The 13,090-nt window shown below is 33.8% G+C and overlaps 1 protein-coding gene across 7 annotated transcripts in view; it reads left to right on the top strand.

Moving 5' to 3' along the window:
- Positions 1-13,090, top strand: part of cobll1b (cordon-bleu WH2 repeat protein-like 1b) — an 89,150-nt gene that overhangs the window by 17,722 nt on the left and 58,338 nt on the right. For 3 of the 7 annotated variants that reach the window (XM_067409980.1, XM_067409977.1, XM_067409979.1), the window contains exon 3: positions 8,336-8,380. The exons of the other annotated variants lie outside the window; for them this stretch is intronic. In XM_067409980.1, the coding sequence (XP_067266081.1) occupies positions 8,336-8,380 (45 nt within the window). The remainder of the gene's footprint in view (positions 1-8,335; positions 8,381-13,090) is intronic. 7 annotated transcript variants of the gene reach the window in all.

Here is a 13,090-nt window from a genome sequence, read left to right as displayed (position 1 = left end):
AACAATAATTGTTTATAATATTAATTAATATTAATAATATAATACTGTATTATTCTGATCTGTATTATTCTTATTTTAAATAATATTTATCTCATTACTCTTTAATGGTAAAAATAATAATATGACACTCTGACAATCCAAATGTGGCAGTTTATTATTGTTATTAATAACTAATTTTGTATTATTTGTTTAAAAATATTTTAATATGCTTTTATATTGATTAATTAATATTATAAATATAATTATTTATTAATTATTCTTTAATAATTATAAAAAATAATTGTTTATAATATATATTGTTATGATCTGTATTGTTATGATCTGTATTATTATTATTTGTTAATATTATTTATCTCATTACTCTTTAATAATAAAAACTAGTCTGACAATCTGATGTGCCCCAATATGGCAGTTTATTATTGTTATTAATAATAACAACAAATTTTGTGGTTTTTAAAAAAAATATATATTTTAATAATATTTTATTCTAATTAATATTTAAAAGATAATTATTTAATAATTATAAAATAATTGTTTAGAATATTAATTAATATTAATTATATAATAATACTGTATTATTATGGTCTGTATTATTCTTATTTAATTAATATTATTTATCTCTTTAATAATAAAATAAACAAAATGATAGCCTGACAATCTGACGTGTCTCAATGTGGCAGTTCATTATTATTAAAAATAACTAATTTTGTATTATTCAAAAAAATGATTAATTAATATTATAAATATTATCTTTAATAATAATAAAACATATATTGTTTATAATATTAATTATATAATAATGCTGTATTATTTTGATCTGCATTTTTCTTATTTTTTAATATTATTTATCTCATTGCTCTTTAATAATAAAAAAAATAATAAAATAATAGTCTGACAATTTGATGTGTCCCAGTGTCGCAATTTATGATCATCATCAGCAGCATCATCATTATTTATTTATTTATTTATTATTTTTATTAGGAACATAAGTTATAGTTATGGATTGTTTTAATGCACATTATGGAAAATATATGTAACTAAGAAAGGTGGCTCTAAGCAAGTTCTCCTTTAATCATACTTGGGGTTCATTATTTGGTCAAACTTCAAAGACTAAGTTTTACATTTCACCAGTGCTATTTGTTGAAAAGAGGAGTGCTCTTTTATAAGTGATTTGATTTAACTTTTGGATGATACAACCATAGCAACCCATTGGCAACATCCTTGAATCATGGATGGCAAGTGAATTTGCATGGGACACCACCAGGAAATGTCATAATCCAGTTTAATCTTGCTCCCACATTACAAATAATGTTTTAATATGATAAGACGTATTGTTTTCCAGCACATAAAACTATGGAAAAGACGACAATTTTCCCTCTTCCTCATTTTTCAGTGTAACATGAGAGGTATAAATGTCCATCTGCAGCATTACTTAGACATCAGAGTCATTCAGGGACTGGATTTCAGGCCGCTGAGCTTGCCAACTCGTAATGGCTTCTATAAAGTGTGTCAATCTTGATTTAAAAATCTCTGAGTTTTATTCTAGGTGTCAAGTACTCGTGTCAAATTTCATTAGAAGATTGCTGATTTTATTCTACAATCTTCTTGTGATTTTCTCCTTATTTAATTCTGATGTAGGTGTCCAACAGTGATCAAATCTAAAAGGCATTTTTTTTTCATGCATATTGTTTCCATGCAGCTTTATAATGCCATAGAGTGCACATTAAATAAAAATTGTGGCCTTTAGGCCTTGTCTTTTAGTTTTTATCTGAGGCATTGTTTCTTATCAGAAGTAACAGAGCACAAAGCTCTTTGTGATTATTGGATGGGAGGCGCACTACAAATAATGTTTGATGTAGCAAAAAAATTTAAATAAATAAAAAATCTGCAAACCTGGCAACCCTGGCTTGAACTATGGGTGATTTAAAGGGTCAAGCAGTGCCTGCTTTAACGCTGCTTTTTTTTTTTTACTGTTAATGCATTATTGTCATGTTTACTACATTTAACAAAAGAGAGCTTTTCTTCACACACAGTATGAGTTGCAGTTTGACACGTTTTTCCGCACCCTTTTGATTGACAAGATTGGCCCTGATCATCGGCTGTTTTTAAACAATCGGCCGATAGTGATAACCAATGCCGATTGTTGGATGATACATCTGTGCATCTCTATTAAGAATGTATGTCATTGAATCATTCTTTTAAGAGATTCCTTCAAAAACCCTGATTCATCCAGTGTTTATGAGTCATTGAATCATTTGTTTAAACTGATTTAAAAAAAAATAATAATAATGCATTCAGATTAATTAAACATTAATTAAACTGCAGCAATTAACATTTTGTCAGAAACTCTCATAAATTATATTGTCTGTTTAAAATCGCGGGAGAATCATATGGAAGCTTGGAAAGTCAGAAATGCATTATATGAAGTCAGAATTGCGAGTTATAAAGTCAGAATTGAGTGATATCAAGTCAGAATTGCGAGTTATAAAGTTAAAATTTCGAGTTATAAAGTTAGAATTGCGAGTTATAAAGTCAGAATTGCGAATTATAAAGTTAGAATTGCGAGTTATAGTCAGAATTGCCAGATATAAAGTCAGAATTGCCAGATATAAAGTCAGAATTGCGAATTATAAAGTTAGAATTGCGAGTTATAGTCAGAATTGCCAGATATAAAGTTAGAATTGCGAGTTATAAAGTCAGAATTGCGAATTATAAAGTTAGAATTGCGAGTTATAGTCAGAATTGCCAGATATAAAGTCAGAATTGCGAGATATAAAGTCAGAATTGCGAGTTATAGTCAGAATTGCCAGTTATAAAGTCAGAATTGCCAGTTATAAAGTCAGAATTGCGTGATATAAAGTCAGAATTGCGAATTATAAAGTTAGAATTGCGAGTTATAAAGTTAGAATTGCGAGATATAGTCAGAATTGCCAGATATAAAGTCAGAATTGCGAGAATTAAAGTCAGAATTGCCAGATATAGTCAATTGCATGAGAAATTCAGAATTGCGAATTATAAAGTTAGAATTGCGAGTTAAAGTCAGAATTGTGTGATATAAAGTCAGAATTGTCAGATATAAAGTCAGAATTGCGTGATATAAAGTCAGAATTGTGTGATATAAAGTCAGAATTGTGTGATATAAAGTCAGAATTGCGTGATATAAAGTCAGAATTGTGTGATATAAAGTCAGAATTGTGAGTTATAAAGTCAGAATTGCGTGATATAAAGTCAGAATTGCGTGATATAAAGTCAGAATTGTGTGATATAAAGTCAGAATTGTGAGTTATAAAGTCAGAATTGCGTGATATAAAGTCAGAATTGCGAGTTATAAAGTCAGAATTAAGGATGCTCACATTGACCGTTTAACCGTTAACCAAAAGTAAGAATATTAACCGATTAATCTTATCAGTTAAACGTTTTTTTTTTTTTTTTTTTTTTTGCTGCATGTTAAAGAAAAATATGCTACATATATGCTTATTTGTTAACTCGCTGGGCGTTTCACACGTGCCAGACATATTTCGCTAAGCAACAAGCAAAATGAAGCGAGCGAAAAGAAGTACTGACCATTTCGATAGAAACGGGGGACAGGAAAAGACAGAAATCGACCCCCGCACTTTTGATAAGGGCTGCTTCAATCAGTCACAATATATCATCTTTTAGCTTAGGATATTTTCTTTCAAATGAGACCATTTTCACGTTTCTGTGAGCTTTCCTTCATAAATAATCAACTGTTTTGTAGCAGATGTGAAGAAGAGGAAATGCGCTCTCGAACAGAGAAACACGCGATCTCCAAGCAATCGATCTCCAAGCAATCGATCACAGCGTGCTAACGTTTTAGGACAGATGGTATATAAATCGTGGCTGAACGCTAGCGTTTGTCAATTGACCTTTTCACAAGAATCGGAAATCACGTGACGACGGGTAAAGTTAGTTCCGCTGTGCGTCTACGGCTATTAGATTGATATGCTTTTTCTCAAATATCGCTTCTTACCTTTTCTGTTTTCCAACCTGCTGTTGTATAATCTATAAAGAAATTATTTTCTACTGGTTTGTAGCTTATACGGCCACTCAGACCGTTGCTCGTATTTACCGGCAGGTGGATTTATCACCAGCTGTCATACAGTAAAGGCTACACAGCTACTCATTCAGCAATTTCCCCGATCGTATCACGTACGACGAACATTATTTATAAAATTTATTCATTAAAAAAAAAAAATCCCAATAGGCTATACTTCAGTGGGGGATATAAAGTCGAGATACATAATATTGTCGTTTAATATGTTTTAAAAATATATAGCATGTAATCTCATATGGCATCACATCCCACATTCAAGCATATGTTATAATTAATCCTGATCGATTAAAATGATTAAACTAAGACATAATTAATTTCCAACACCACACTGTACAACTATCAGTCTTTGCATTAATGTTGCAACAGCACAATACTGTGCATAATGATAATACACACTGATGACGACAGATGATGACGACAGAAAAATACGAGTGTTTATATCCAGAAATATCAGGGTGCGAGTGGTCCTGTTTCATGAATCAGAGGATCAGGCTTGTGTGATAAGGGAGCTGCCAGCTGATCATTTCCCCAGCATGTCGCTTAAAACAATCTATATAGCCTACATCCCAATGTGCATATCCAACCTAAACAGTACTGAATATTACTAATGTCACATAGACTACTATTTAGGATGGATAGTATGCACGTTGAGAAGCAGGCACTGTCTTTACAGCACATGGAGCGCGATAATGCACAGCCGCGCCAAACAGACACGAATAATCTAACCAGTTTATAACCGCCATCACTTTGAATTATTTATTAAATGTAGCTCTTAATGAGAGCTCTGTAGTCTCACCAATAATTCACCAAGAACGTTCAAACATTTTCATGGCATTTAATTCGTAAAACGACTTTGATTCCCGAGCTGGTTCTGAACAAGTCAGAATTGCCAGATATAAAGTCAGAATTGCGAGTTATAGTCAGAATTGCGAGATATAAAGTTAGAATTGCCAGATATAAAGTCAGAATTGCGAGATATAAAGTTAGAATTGCCAGATATAAAGTCAGAATTGCCAGATATAAAGTCAGAATTGCCAGATATAAAGTCAGAACTGCGAGTTATAGTCAGAATTGCGAGATATAAAGTTAGAATTGCGAGTTATAAAGTCAGAATTGCCAGATATAAAGTCAGAATTGCCGGATATATAGTCAGAATTGTCAGATATAAAGTCAGAACTGCGAGTTATAGTCAGAATTGCGAGATATAGTCAGAATTGCCAGATATAAAGTCAGAACTGCGAGTTATAGTCAGAATTGCGAGTTATAGTCAGAATTGCGAGTTATAAAGTCAGAATTGCCAGATATAAAGTCAGAATTGCGAGATATAAAGTTAGAATTGCGAGTTATAAAGTCAGAATTGCCAGATATAAAGTCAGAATTGCCAGATATAAAGTCAGAATTGCCAGATATAAAGTCAGAATTGCCAGATATAAAGTCAGAATTGCCAGATATAAAGTCAGAACTGCGAGTTATAGTCAGAATTGCGAGATATAAAGTTAGAATTGCGAGTTATAAAGTCAGAATTGCCAGATATAAAGTCAGAATTGCCGGATATATAGTCAGAATTGCCAGATATAAAGTCAGAACTGCGAGTTATAGTCAGAATTACGAGATATAAAGTTAGAATTGCGAGATATAAAGTCAGAATTGTGAGATATAAAGTCAGAATTGCCAGATATAAAGTCAGAATTGTCAGATATAAAGTCAGAATTGTCAGATATAAAGTCAGAATTGCCAGATATAAAGTCAGAATTGCCAGATATAAAGTCAGAATTGCGTGATATAAAGTCAGAACTGCGAGTTATAGTCAGAATTGCGAGATATAAAGTCAGAATTGTGAGATATAAAGTCAGAATTGCGAGATATAAAGTCAGAACTGCGAGTTATAGTCAGAATTGCCAGATATAAAGTCAGAATTGTGAGATATAAAGTCAGAATTGCGAGATATAAAGTCAGAATTGTGAGATATAAAGTCAGAATTGCCAGATATAAAGTCAGAATTGCCAGATATAAAGTCAGAATTGCCAGATATAAAGTCAGAATTGCTAGTTATAGTCAGAATTGCGTGATATAAAGTCAGAATTGTGAGTTCACAATTACCCTTTTTATTTTTTATTTCATGGCAGAAACAAGCTTCCATAGATTCATGTTCTGTATTTGAAACAAACAAATAAATTGATTCTCAATTTATCCAAAATCTTGCAGCTCTACAAAATAATATAAAAATAAATAAAAAAATAAAAAAATAAAAAAAATAATTACCATCTCTGAACTTGTATTTGCAAACCCAAGCGGTGATGAAGTCTAGAATTTGGCCACCTGGTGACTTTTGGACGCTACTGTGTTTGTGATTGGCTAAGGGGGAAAACACTGGCTGGTGTATCTCTGGCAAGTGTGTCTCTGCAGACAATGTCCCTTTGTCTCAGAAGAAAGGATTCAGTGTAATAGTTTTAATTATGACTCCAGGGGAAATACTTCCCTCTTTATACTTTTATGTAAATGTTGGCTCTTCTGCTAATAAGGAGCTCTCACAACCTTTTAATTCTCCTGTATATTTCTGCATATCTCAGCATACAACAGGGTTAGTGGATTTGAATTTCATGGACATTTAAGTAGCAGAGCATTTAATTACAGTCTACTTATCTTGTAAGAGGTACAAAATATCCCTGTGAGCCTGTGATCGGAACCATTTCCCTTCTGCTTTGCTTATCTAAATACTTGGCAGATGTTTTGACCAGTCTCTGTAGAGAAGGAGATGTTTTGGCCTTGACTTTCTGTATCTCGATTCTGCGGTGGGAATGTCGAGGTCGGGACATATGTGAACCCGGAGAGATGCGTGGGTGAAATGGTAGAGTGAGAGTTCATCGGGCAGTACATTGACCCTTTGCATGACCTGTAGAGCATAGGGTCATTTGCGGGTCGCATATGGATCACCCATTGAGTTCTGAATCCCAAATTGAACGTTATGTCTGCATTGTACCACGTCTCCCCCTTGCGCTTGTCATGGGAGAGCTGCTTCAGTGGTGACCGTAAATGCTGTACGTTTCCGTTAAACACTATTACCTTTTCTTTCAGCCTAAGTCTCATTGGCTTCCTGGTGAGATGTAGTTTTGAATGTTTCCATTTGTTTCTCAGATAGCATTGTTGAGCGGTTTGTATGAGGTGGTCTAGTAGTTTATCATAAAAGTGGTTCGTAATGTTCCTTAGATCAGTTAGATCACAACTGATTTTACTCTGGACATCAAATGGTGATCCGACACAGTACTTTAAAGAGTCATGAAACCTCGTTTCAGCACCAGCCAGTTCTCACCACAGTTTTGAAAAATGCTACAAAAGTGGTCATGGTCAGCTTTATTATTTTATTTTATTTTATTTTATTTTATTTTATTTTATTTTATTTTATTTTATTTTATTTTATTTTATTTTATTTTATTTTATTTTATTTTATTTTATTTTATTTTATTTTATTTTATTTTATTTTATTTTATTTTAATATTTTGCTATATTTTAACAATTATTTATTTTATTTTTTTAAATATTCTTAGTATTATATAATTTTATATTTTTATTTAAAATTTGTATATATTTATTTATTTTTATTTTTGAACCTATTACTTTTACATTGATTGATTATTTGCTTAGATGCTTTATTAATTGCATTATGATTATTTATTTTGTTATATAATTATATTTAATAATTTATATAAACATACATTTTAGTTTATTTTTATATATTTTTTTAACTTATTTAATTACTATGCATTATTATGTGCATTAAGTTGACTTGTTTGCCAGAGACAAACATCATTAGCTGATTTTGTTGAATTGGTTAGCAGTTATTTTAAAACATATTGAACAAAATTGATAGCAAAAAATATTATATAAAAATACATTATATGATATATTATTCATAAATAACAGCCATTCCTTATCTCATGGTAGCATTACTGTGAAACAATACTCAAATTTCTACCAAGCTAACCTATCAAATTGACATTTCTATCAGGTTCAACTAGTACAATATCCACCCCTTTTTCCAGTGTAGACGGACTAATTATAATGTGAGAGACTTTGTTTAAATGGTGTAGACGTGGTGACAGTCTATGTACAAGCATAGTTCAGGGAAACATTTTGTTTTGCTTTAAATAATAGGGCATGCAAAGAGGATGTGATTCACACAGAGTCGCTGTGTTATTTTCTTCCCTCTCCTTCCCCCAATCTCATCTCTCTTCCTCATCTTCCCATCCCACAATGCTTTAGGAGTAATGGCCTTTCCAGACCTTCTCTAAACAGCTTGTGTTTACGGTAAGCGACCTTCTCTTACCATATTACCAGCTGTGGCCCTGAATCTGTATTTTGTCTGTCCGTGGGGAACATCCTCCTCTGCCCATCAAACAATCCTCTTCTATCAAAGCCACTTCCTTTGCATCACATCCCAGCCACTTGATGTCCAATGTAAAATTTGGGTCCTGAAGCAAAATTTGCTCTCCATTTAATCTCATTGCTATTTAGAAGAAACAATTGAGACCTCACTGGTGGTTTGTCTTTCCAAGGGGTGTTTATTCAGCATGAAGCCTTCATTTCCACTCTTAAAAAATGGTTCTAAACATTACCAAATTAGGGTTTTTTGGTTCTAAATAGAACCTTTTCTATATGGTTCCATAAAGACTCTTGCTTTGAATGTGCTATACAGAATCTTATACACCGATCAGGCATAACATAGTTATGTTGTTGGTCCCCCTTTTGCTGCCAAAATAGCCCTGAGCCGTCGAGGCATGGACTCCTCTAGACCCCTGAAGGTGTGCTGTGGTATCTGCACCAAGATGTTAGCAGCAGATCCTTTAAGTCCTGTAAGTTGTGAGGTGGAGTCTCCATGGATCGGACTTGTTTGTTGAGCACATCCCACAGATGCTCAATTGGATTGAGATCTGGAGAATTTGGAGGCCAAGTCTCCTCACACTGTGCTCCTCTTATTGGTAATTTTAAGCAAATGCACTATTAAAAAGCCATTTCTCTCTCACACTGCCTCTCTCAGAGCCGGCGGAGGCAGTGTGAGAGAGAAATGGCTTTTTAATAGTGCATTTGCTTAAAATTACCAATAAGACAATTATAAAAGCTAAGTGTTTAGCCATTTTGGGCTTGGCCCATTTTTTTTGCCCTGGAGTTTATATATACTAATATTTTTTTTATAATTTGATTGAAAATGAATGACCATGAAAAGTAAAACTGTTCAAATTATGAATTGGTTATAGACAGAAAGTGTGAGCAAAGAGCGCTGCCTTTATAATTAATGAATCTGATATCACTTTAGTTCAGCTGTAATGCAAGTGAGTGAGTGAAAACTCAATTTATAATCCAAAAACCTGTCTATACTACAAATTGAATCTCTTACTTACATTGTGTTTGTACTTTGTCGGTTATAACTAAATGGTTTGCGAGGCTGCTGAGCTTAAACTGAACTATGGCGTAGGGGAGAGCGGGGCACAAACTAACGCAGGGTTAGTTGTAACACATGTGGTTTAAATACTTTCACACGCGCTAGCATGAAGAAACTTGGCGTATTTACTAATATTGACAATATATAGAGAGAAAAAATGCGCCAAAATTCAAAAATCTTTGGAAGATATCACTGAACATTTATTTAGCAAAAGTACATTTCTTACTGAAGCTATTTTTTCATCTATATTTTTTGTTTTTATTTAAAATGAGACAAATCTGATATTATTTTAATCTCCAATCTGTTGTTTAGCAGGTTGGGTAGTTCTTTAATACTTCACTAACTATCAGAAGACACTAACCAGGTTTAAAGTCCAGTTGCACAGATAGGGTTCGTTGTAACACTGCGTTACAATGTGCCTTGCTACTCGAACTATATATATGATACAGTTACGATATAACGGGCATAATCAACTTATATGAATTTCTGTTGATAAACTGAAAAAAAGGTGAATAAAGACAGAGAGGAAGAACCTGAACAAGATATATTGTATTTATAGTCTATAGCAGCATCATCATGAAAATAATGCATTATAGCTTTAATTAAATGAGTGATAATTAAATCAGATAATTATAATGTATTTTTTGTGAGACCTTTTAATTTTTTCCGATTATTTTGCAGTGAAATGGCAAATTATGCAGGATTGTTGATTTTGCATTATATTCAGCGATCACGAAATTATGAAAAACTGGACTGTATAGGTTGTCTAGCACATAAATCTGTGTCACAGTGACTCAGACACACGTCTGAGCATTCAAAGGACAAAGAAGAAATTTAAATATTGCACTGTTCTACATATGAAAAGTTCAGTTTTCATTAGCACGAGGGGAACTTCAGAAAGTCAGAAAGGTTAAAAGTGTCCTACTGCCTGAAATAATCAGTTATGGAAAGTGGACAAAGGGTGAGGCCCCAAAAATTCCAATCATATGCTTTAAGAGATTACTGCCTCAGTCACGCAGTATATGCATGCTCAAACCTGATCCATAATCCTGAGTCTGCTGAAAAGAACTCCATCCTGTCTTAGTTTACAGAGCTTTCTGAAGTCAAAATCATTGTTTGGCCAGTGGAAAGTTTTATTCAGCACGCTCCATTGAAGCAGCGCATTAGAAAGACAGGAAGAGCGACTGACCTTCAGATCACAGTTTACCGTGATTCTGCAGTTTCCTCACAATCACAATGAGGGAGATCAGCGGGGCCAGACCACGAAAGAGGTTTTCTTTCTCTTTTTTTCATGGCTTTCCAGCACCCCCAGACCTTGTTGGAGTGAGATGTCAGTCGTGCCAGTTTTCCTTTGCCCTTATAAAAACAGTGGGAATGCTAAAAATGCTCACTGCTGACAGCTTCTCTCTGCAGATCTGCTGAAAAGGTGTGATGACCATGAATGAAAGCATTATGTGGGCTACACTTTAATGGTTCTTTAAAGATTCTTTACACATAATAACAGTTCTATTTAGAAACATATCATCCTGAAGAACTGTTTTAGTGTAAAATGGTTCTTTGTGTTAGAGCTTAGAGTTCTTTATTCCCGCTTAATTGTTTTTTTCAAATCTGAAACTATCAAAAAGTCCTCAAAGCACAATCCTCATTATTGATTTTTTTGAAGCTCAACCATCCAACTATACAGACTGCCGAGACACTCTCAACATGTATCCTTATTAAAATGTCTCTAAATGTTTACTATAGTGGTAGTTGTGTTGTTCAAAGTAACGGTATTTCGATACCAAGTCAATACCTGCTGATAAGCGGCTGCTTTCAAATGCTCCAGTGCATATTTGTGTGAGCACTCTGTGCAGAGCGTCAAAGGTTTCTATTTACAACATGTTTTTGCAGCATTGAGCAGTGTATCCAATCACTGAAATGTTTGTTGAGCATGTGAACGCATTGAAAACATTTGATTAAATTTTTTTTTTAAAAAAAGGAAAGTATTTCAATATTTCAACATGGAAATAATTACAGACTTATCAGTATCTGCCAGGAGTTTAATATTGGTAATTAAAATTGGTAAAATATTGGTGATCTTAAATATTTTAATTAGGGCTGCCCCTAATAGTCGACTAACCGGTGGTCAACTTTTGATCGAGATTTTGGTCAAGATTTTATTACTCGCAGAAAAAAAAAAAAAAAAAAACTCCACAGGAAGTGGTGAGGTCACGCAGTCCGTGAGGGACTGATTGTTAATGGCAGTATATGATGTATATAAATGTGCGCTATTATTTGGTGCATATCAAAGTGTTTGTGTGGAGAGCACGCTCACGGCATGACATGGAGGCGCTGATCACTGCATTTAACTTAAAAGTAAATGCAAAATGTAATGCAAAATGTAAAGGGTCTACTTTTATTTCTGTAAACTCACAATAACAGCAAAATGTTGTACTTTTGTAAAACAATGAAAGCAATCAGTATGTGTTTTCTGCTCTCCGTCTCAGTGAACTTGAGCATGTAACAAACATGAACCAAAACTCATCATATACTTGCCTCACAAACACGAGAAATATATAGACCCCTTATTCGCCTATGTCACTGTGACGTCACCGCTCTAGCTGTAGGCAAAACATAAGGAAGAACTAAAAGTTTGAGGTTTTGACTTTAAAGGGCACCTATTATGCCCCTTTTTACAAGATGTAATATTGGTCTTGGGTGTCCCCAGAATGTATTTGTGAAGTTTCAGCACAAAATACCCCACAGTTAATTTATTATAACCATTTGAAAATGTCATTTTTGGGGCCTGTTTTAAAAAGAGCTGTTTTGGTGTGTACCACCTTAAATATAAATGAGCTGCATATCCCCGCCCTGCCTTTGGATGAGGGCGTAACTTGCATACCTATGGCGATAAACAGTCGGTAGAAGCAGAATTACTGAGAGTGAGAGACCCGCTGTTTTGTATGGCATTCAGCCGTACATGTTTGAACCGGAATCAGACCCAGATGATGAAGAGACTCCGGCAGAAGAAACACAATTGAGAATGGAGCAGGACGTCTCTGAAAGGTTATTTGATACATTTATGTACTTATAGAGTTTTAATCGCGCCCCTTTTGCAATTATGGATGTGCAACACACACACACACACACACTGTGATAACGTTCGCGCAATTTTTTGAAACTACAAACACAAATACTGTGATAACATTTGCTAAGTACGTTAGATACACACTATACAAACAGGGTTTAAATTATATACACAGACATTCTACGACGACGACGACAACTTTAGACGCATTTGTTATTGTTATTTGAATTGGCTGACATCGACTGAAATGACTATTTGCTCAAAAAACATTAAATACACTTACTTCTTCTGGAGGTGACGTTGGATCGCGAACAGTAGGCAACGATCCACACTTGAGGATTAACTTTAAAGCAAGATCTGCTTTGAATTGACCCTCGTTCTCAAAACAGTCAGTCAAAAAATGATTCGCACAAACATAAACGTATTTTGGAATTTTGAGTGGCGCCTTTCCTTTGTAAATAAAATCCATCCACTGCGTTTTCAGTGGCTCTGATGTCGGAAGTAAGTGGAA

Source organism: Chanodichthys erythropterus, chromosome 14 (assembly GCF_024489055.1).
Source record: "Chanodichthys erythropterus isolate Z2021 chromosome 14, ASM2448905v1, whole genome shotgun sequence".
Taxonomy (NCBI): domain Eukaryota; kingdom Metazoa; phylum Chordata; class Actinopteri; order Cypriniformes; family Xenocyprididae; genus Chanodichthys; species Chanodichthys erythropterus.
This window is presented reverse-complemented; position numbering and strand designations above follow the sequence as displayed.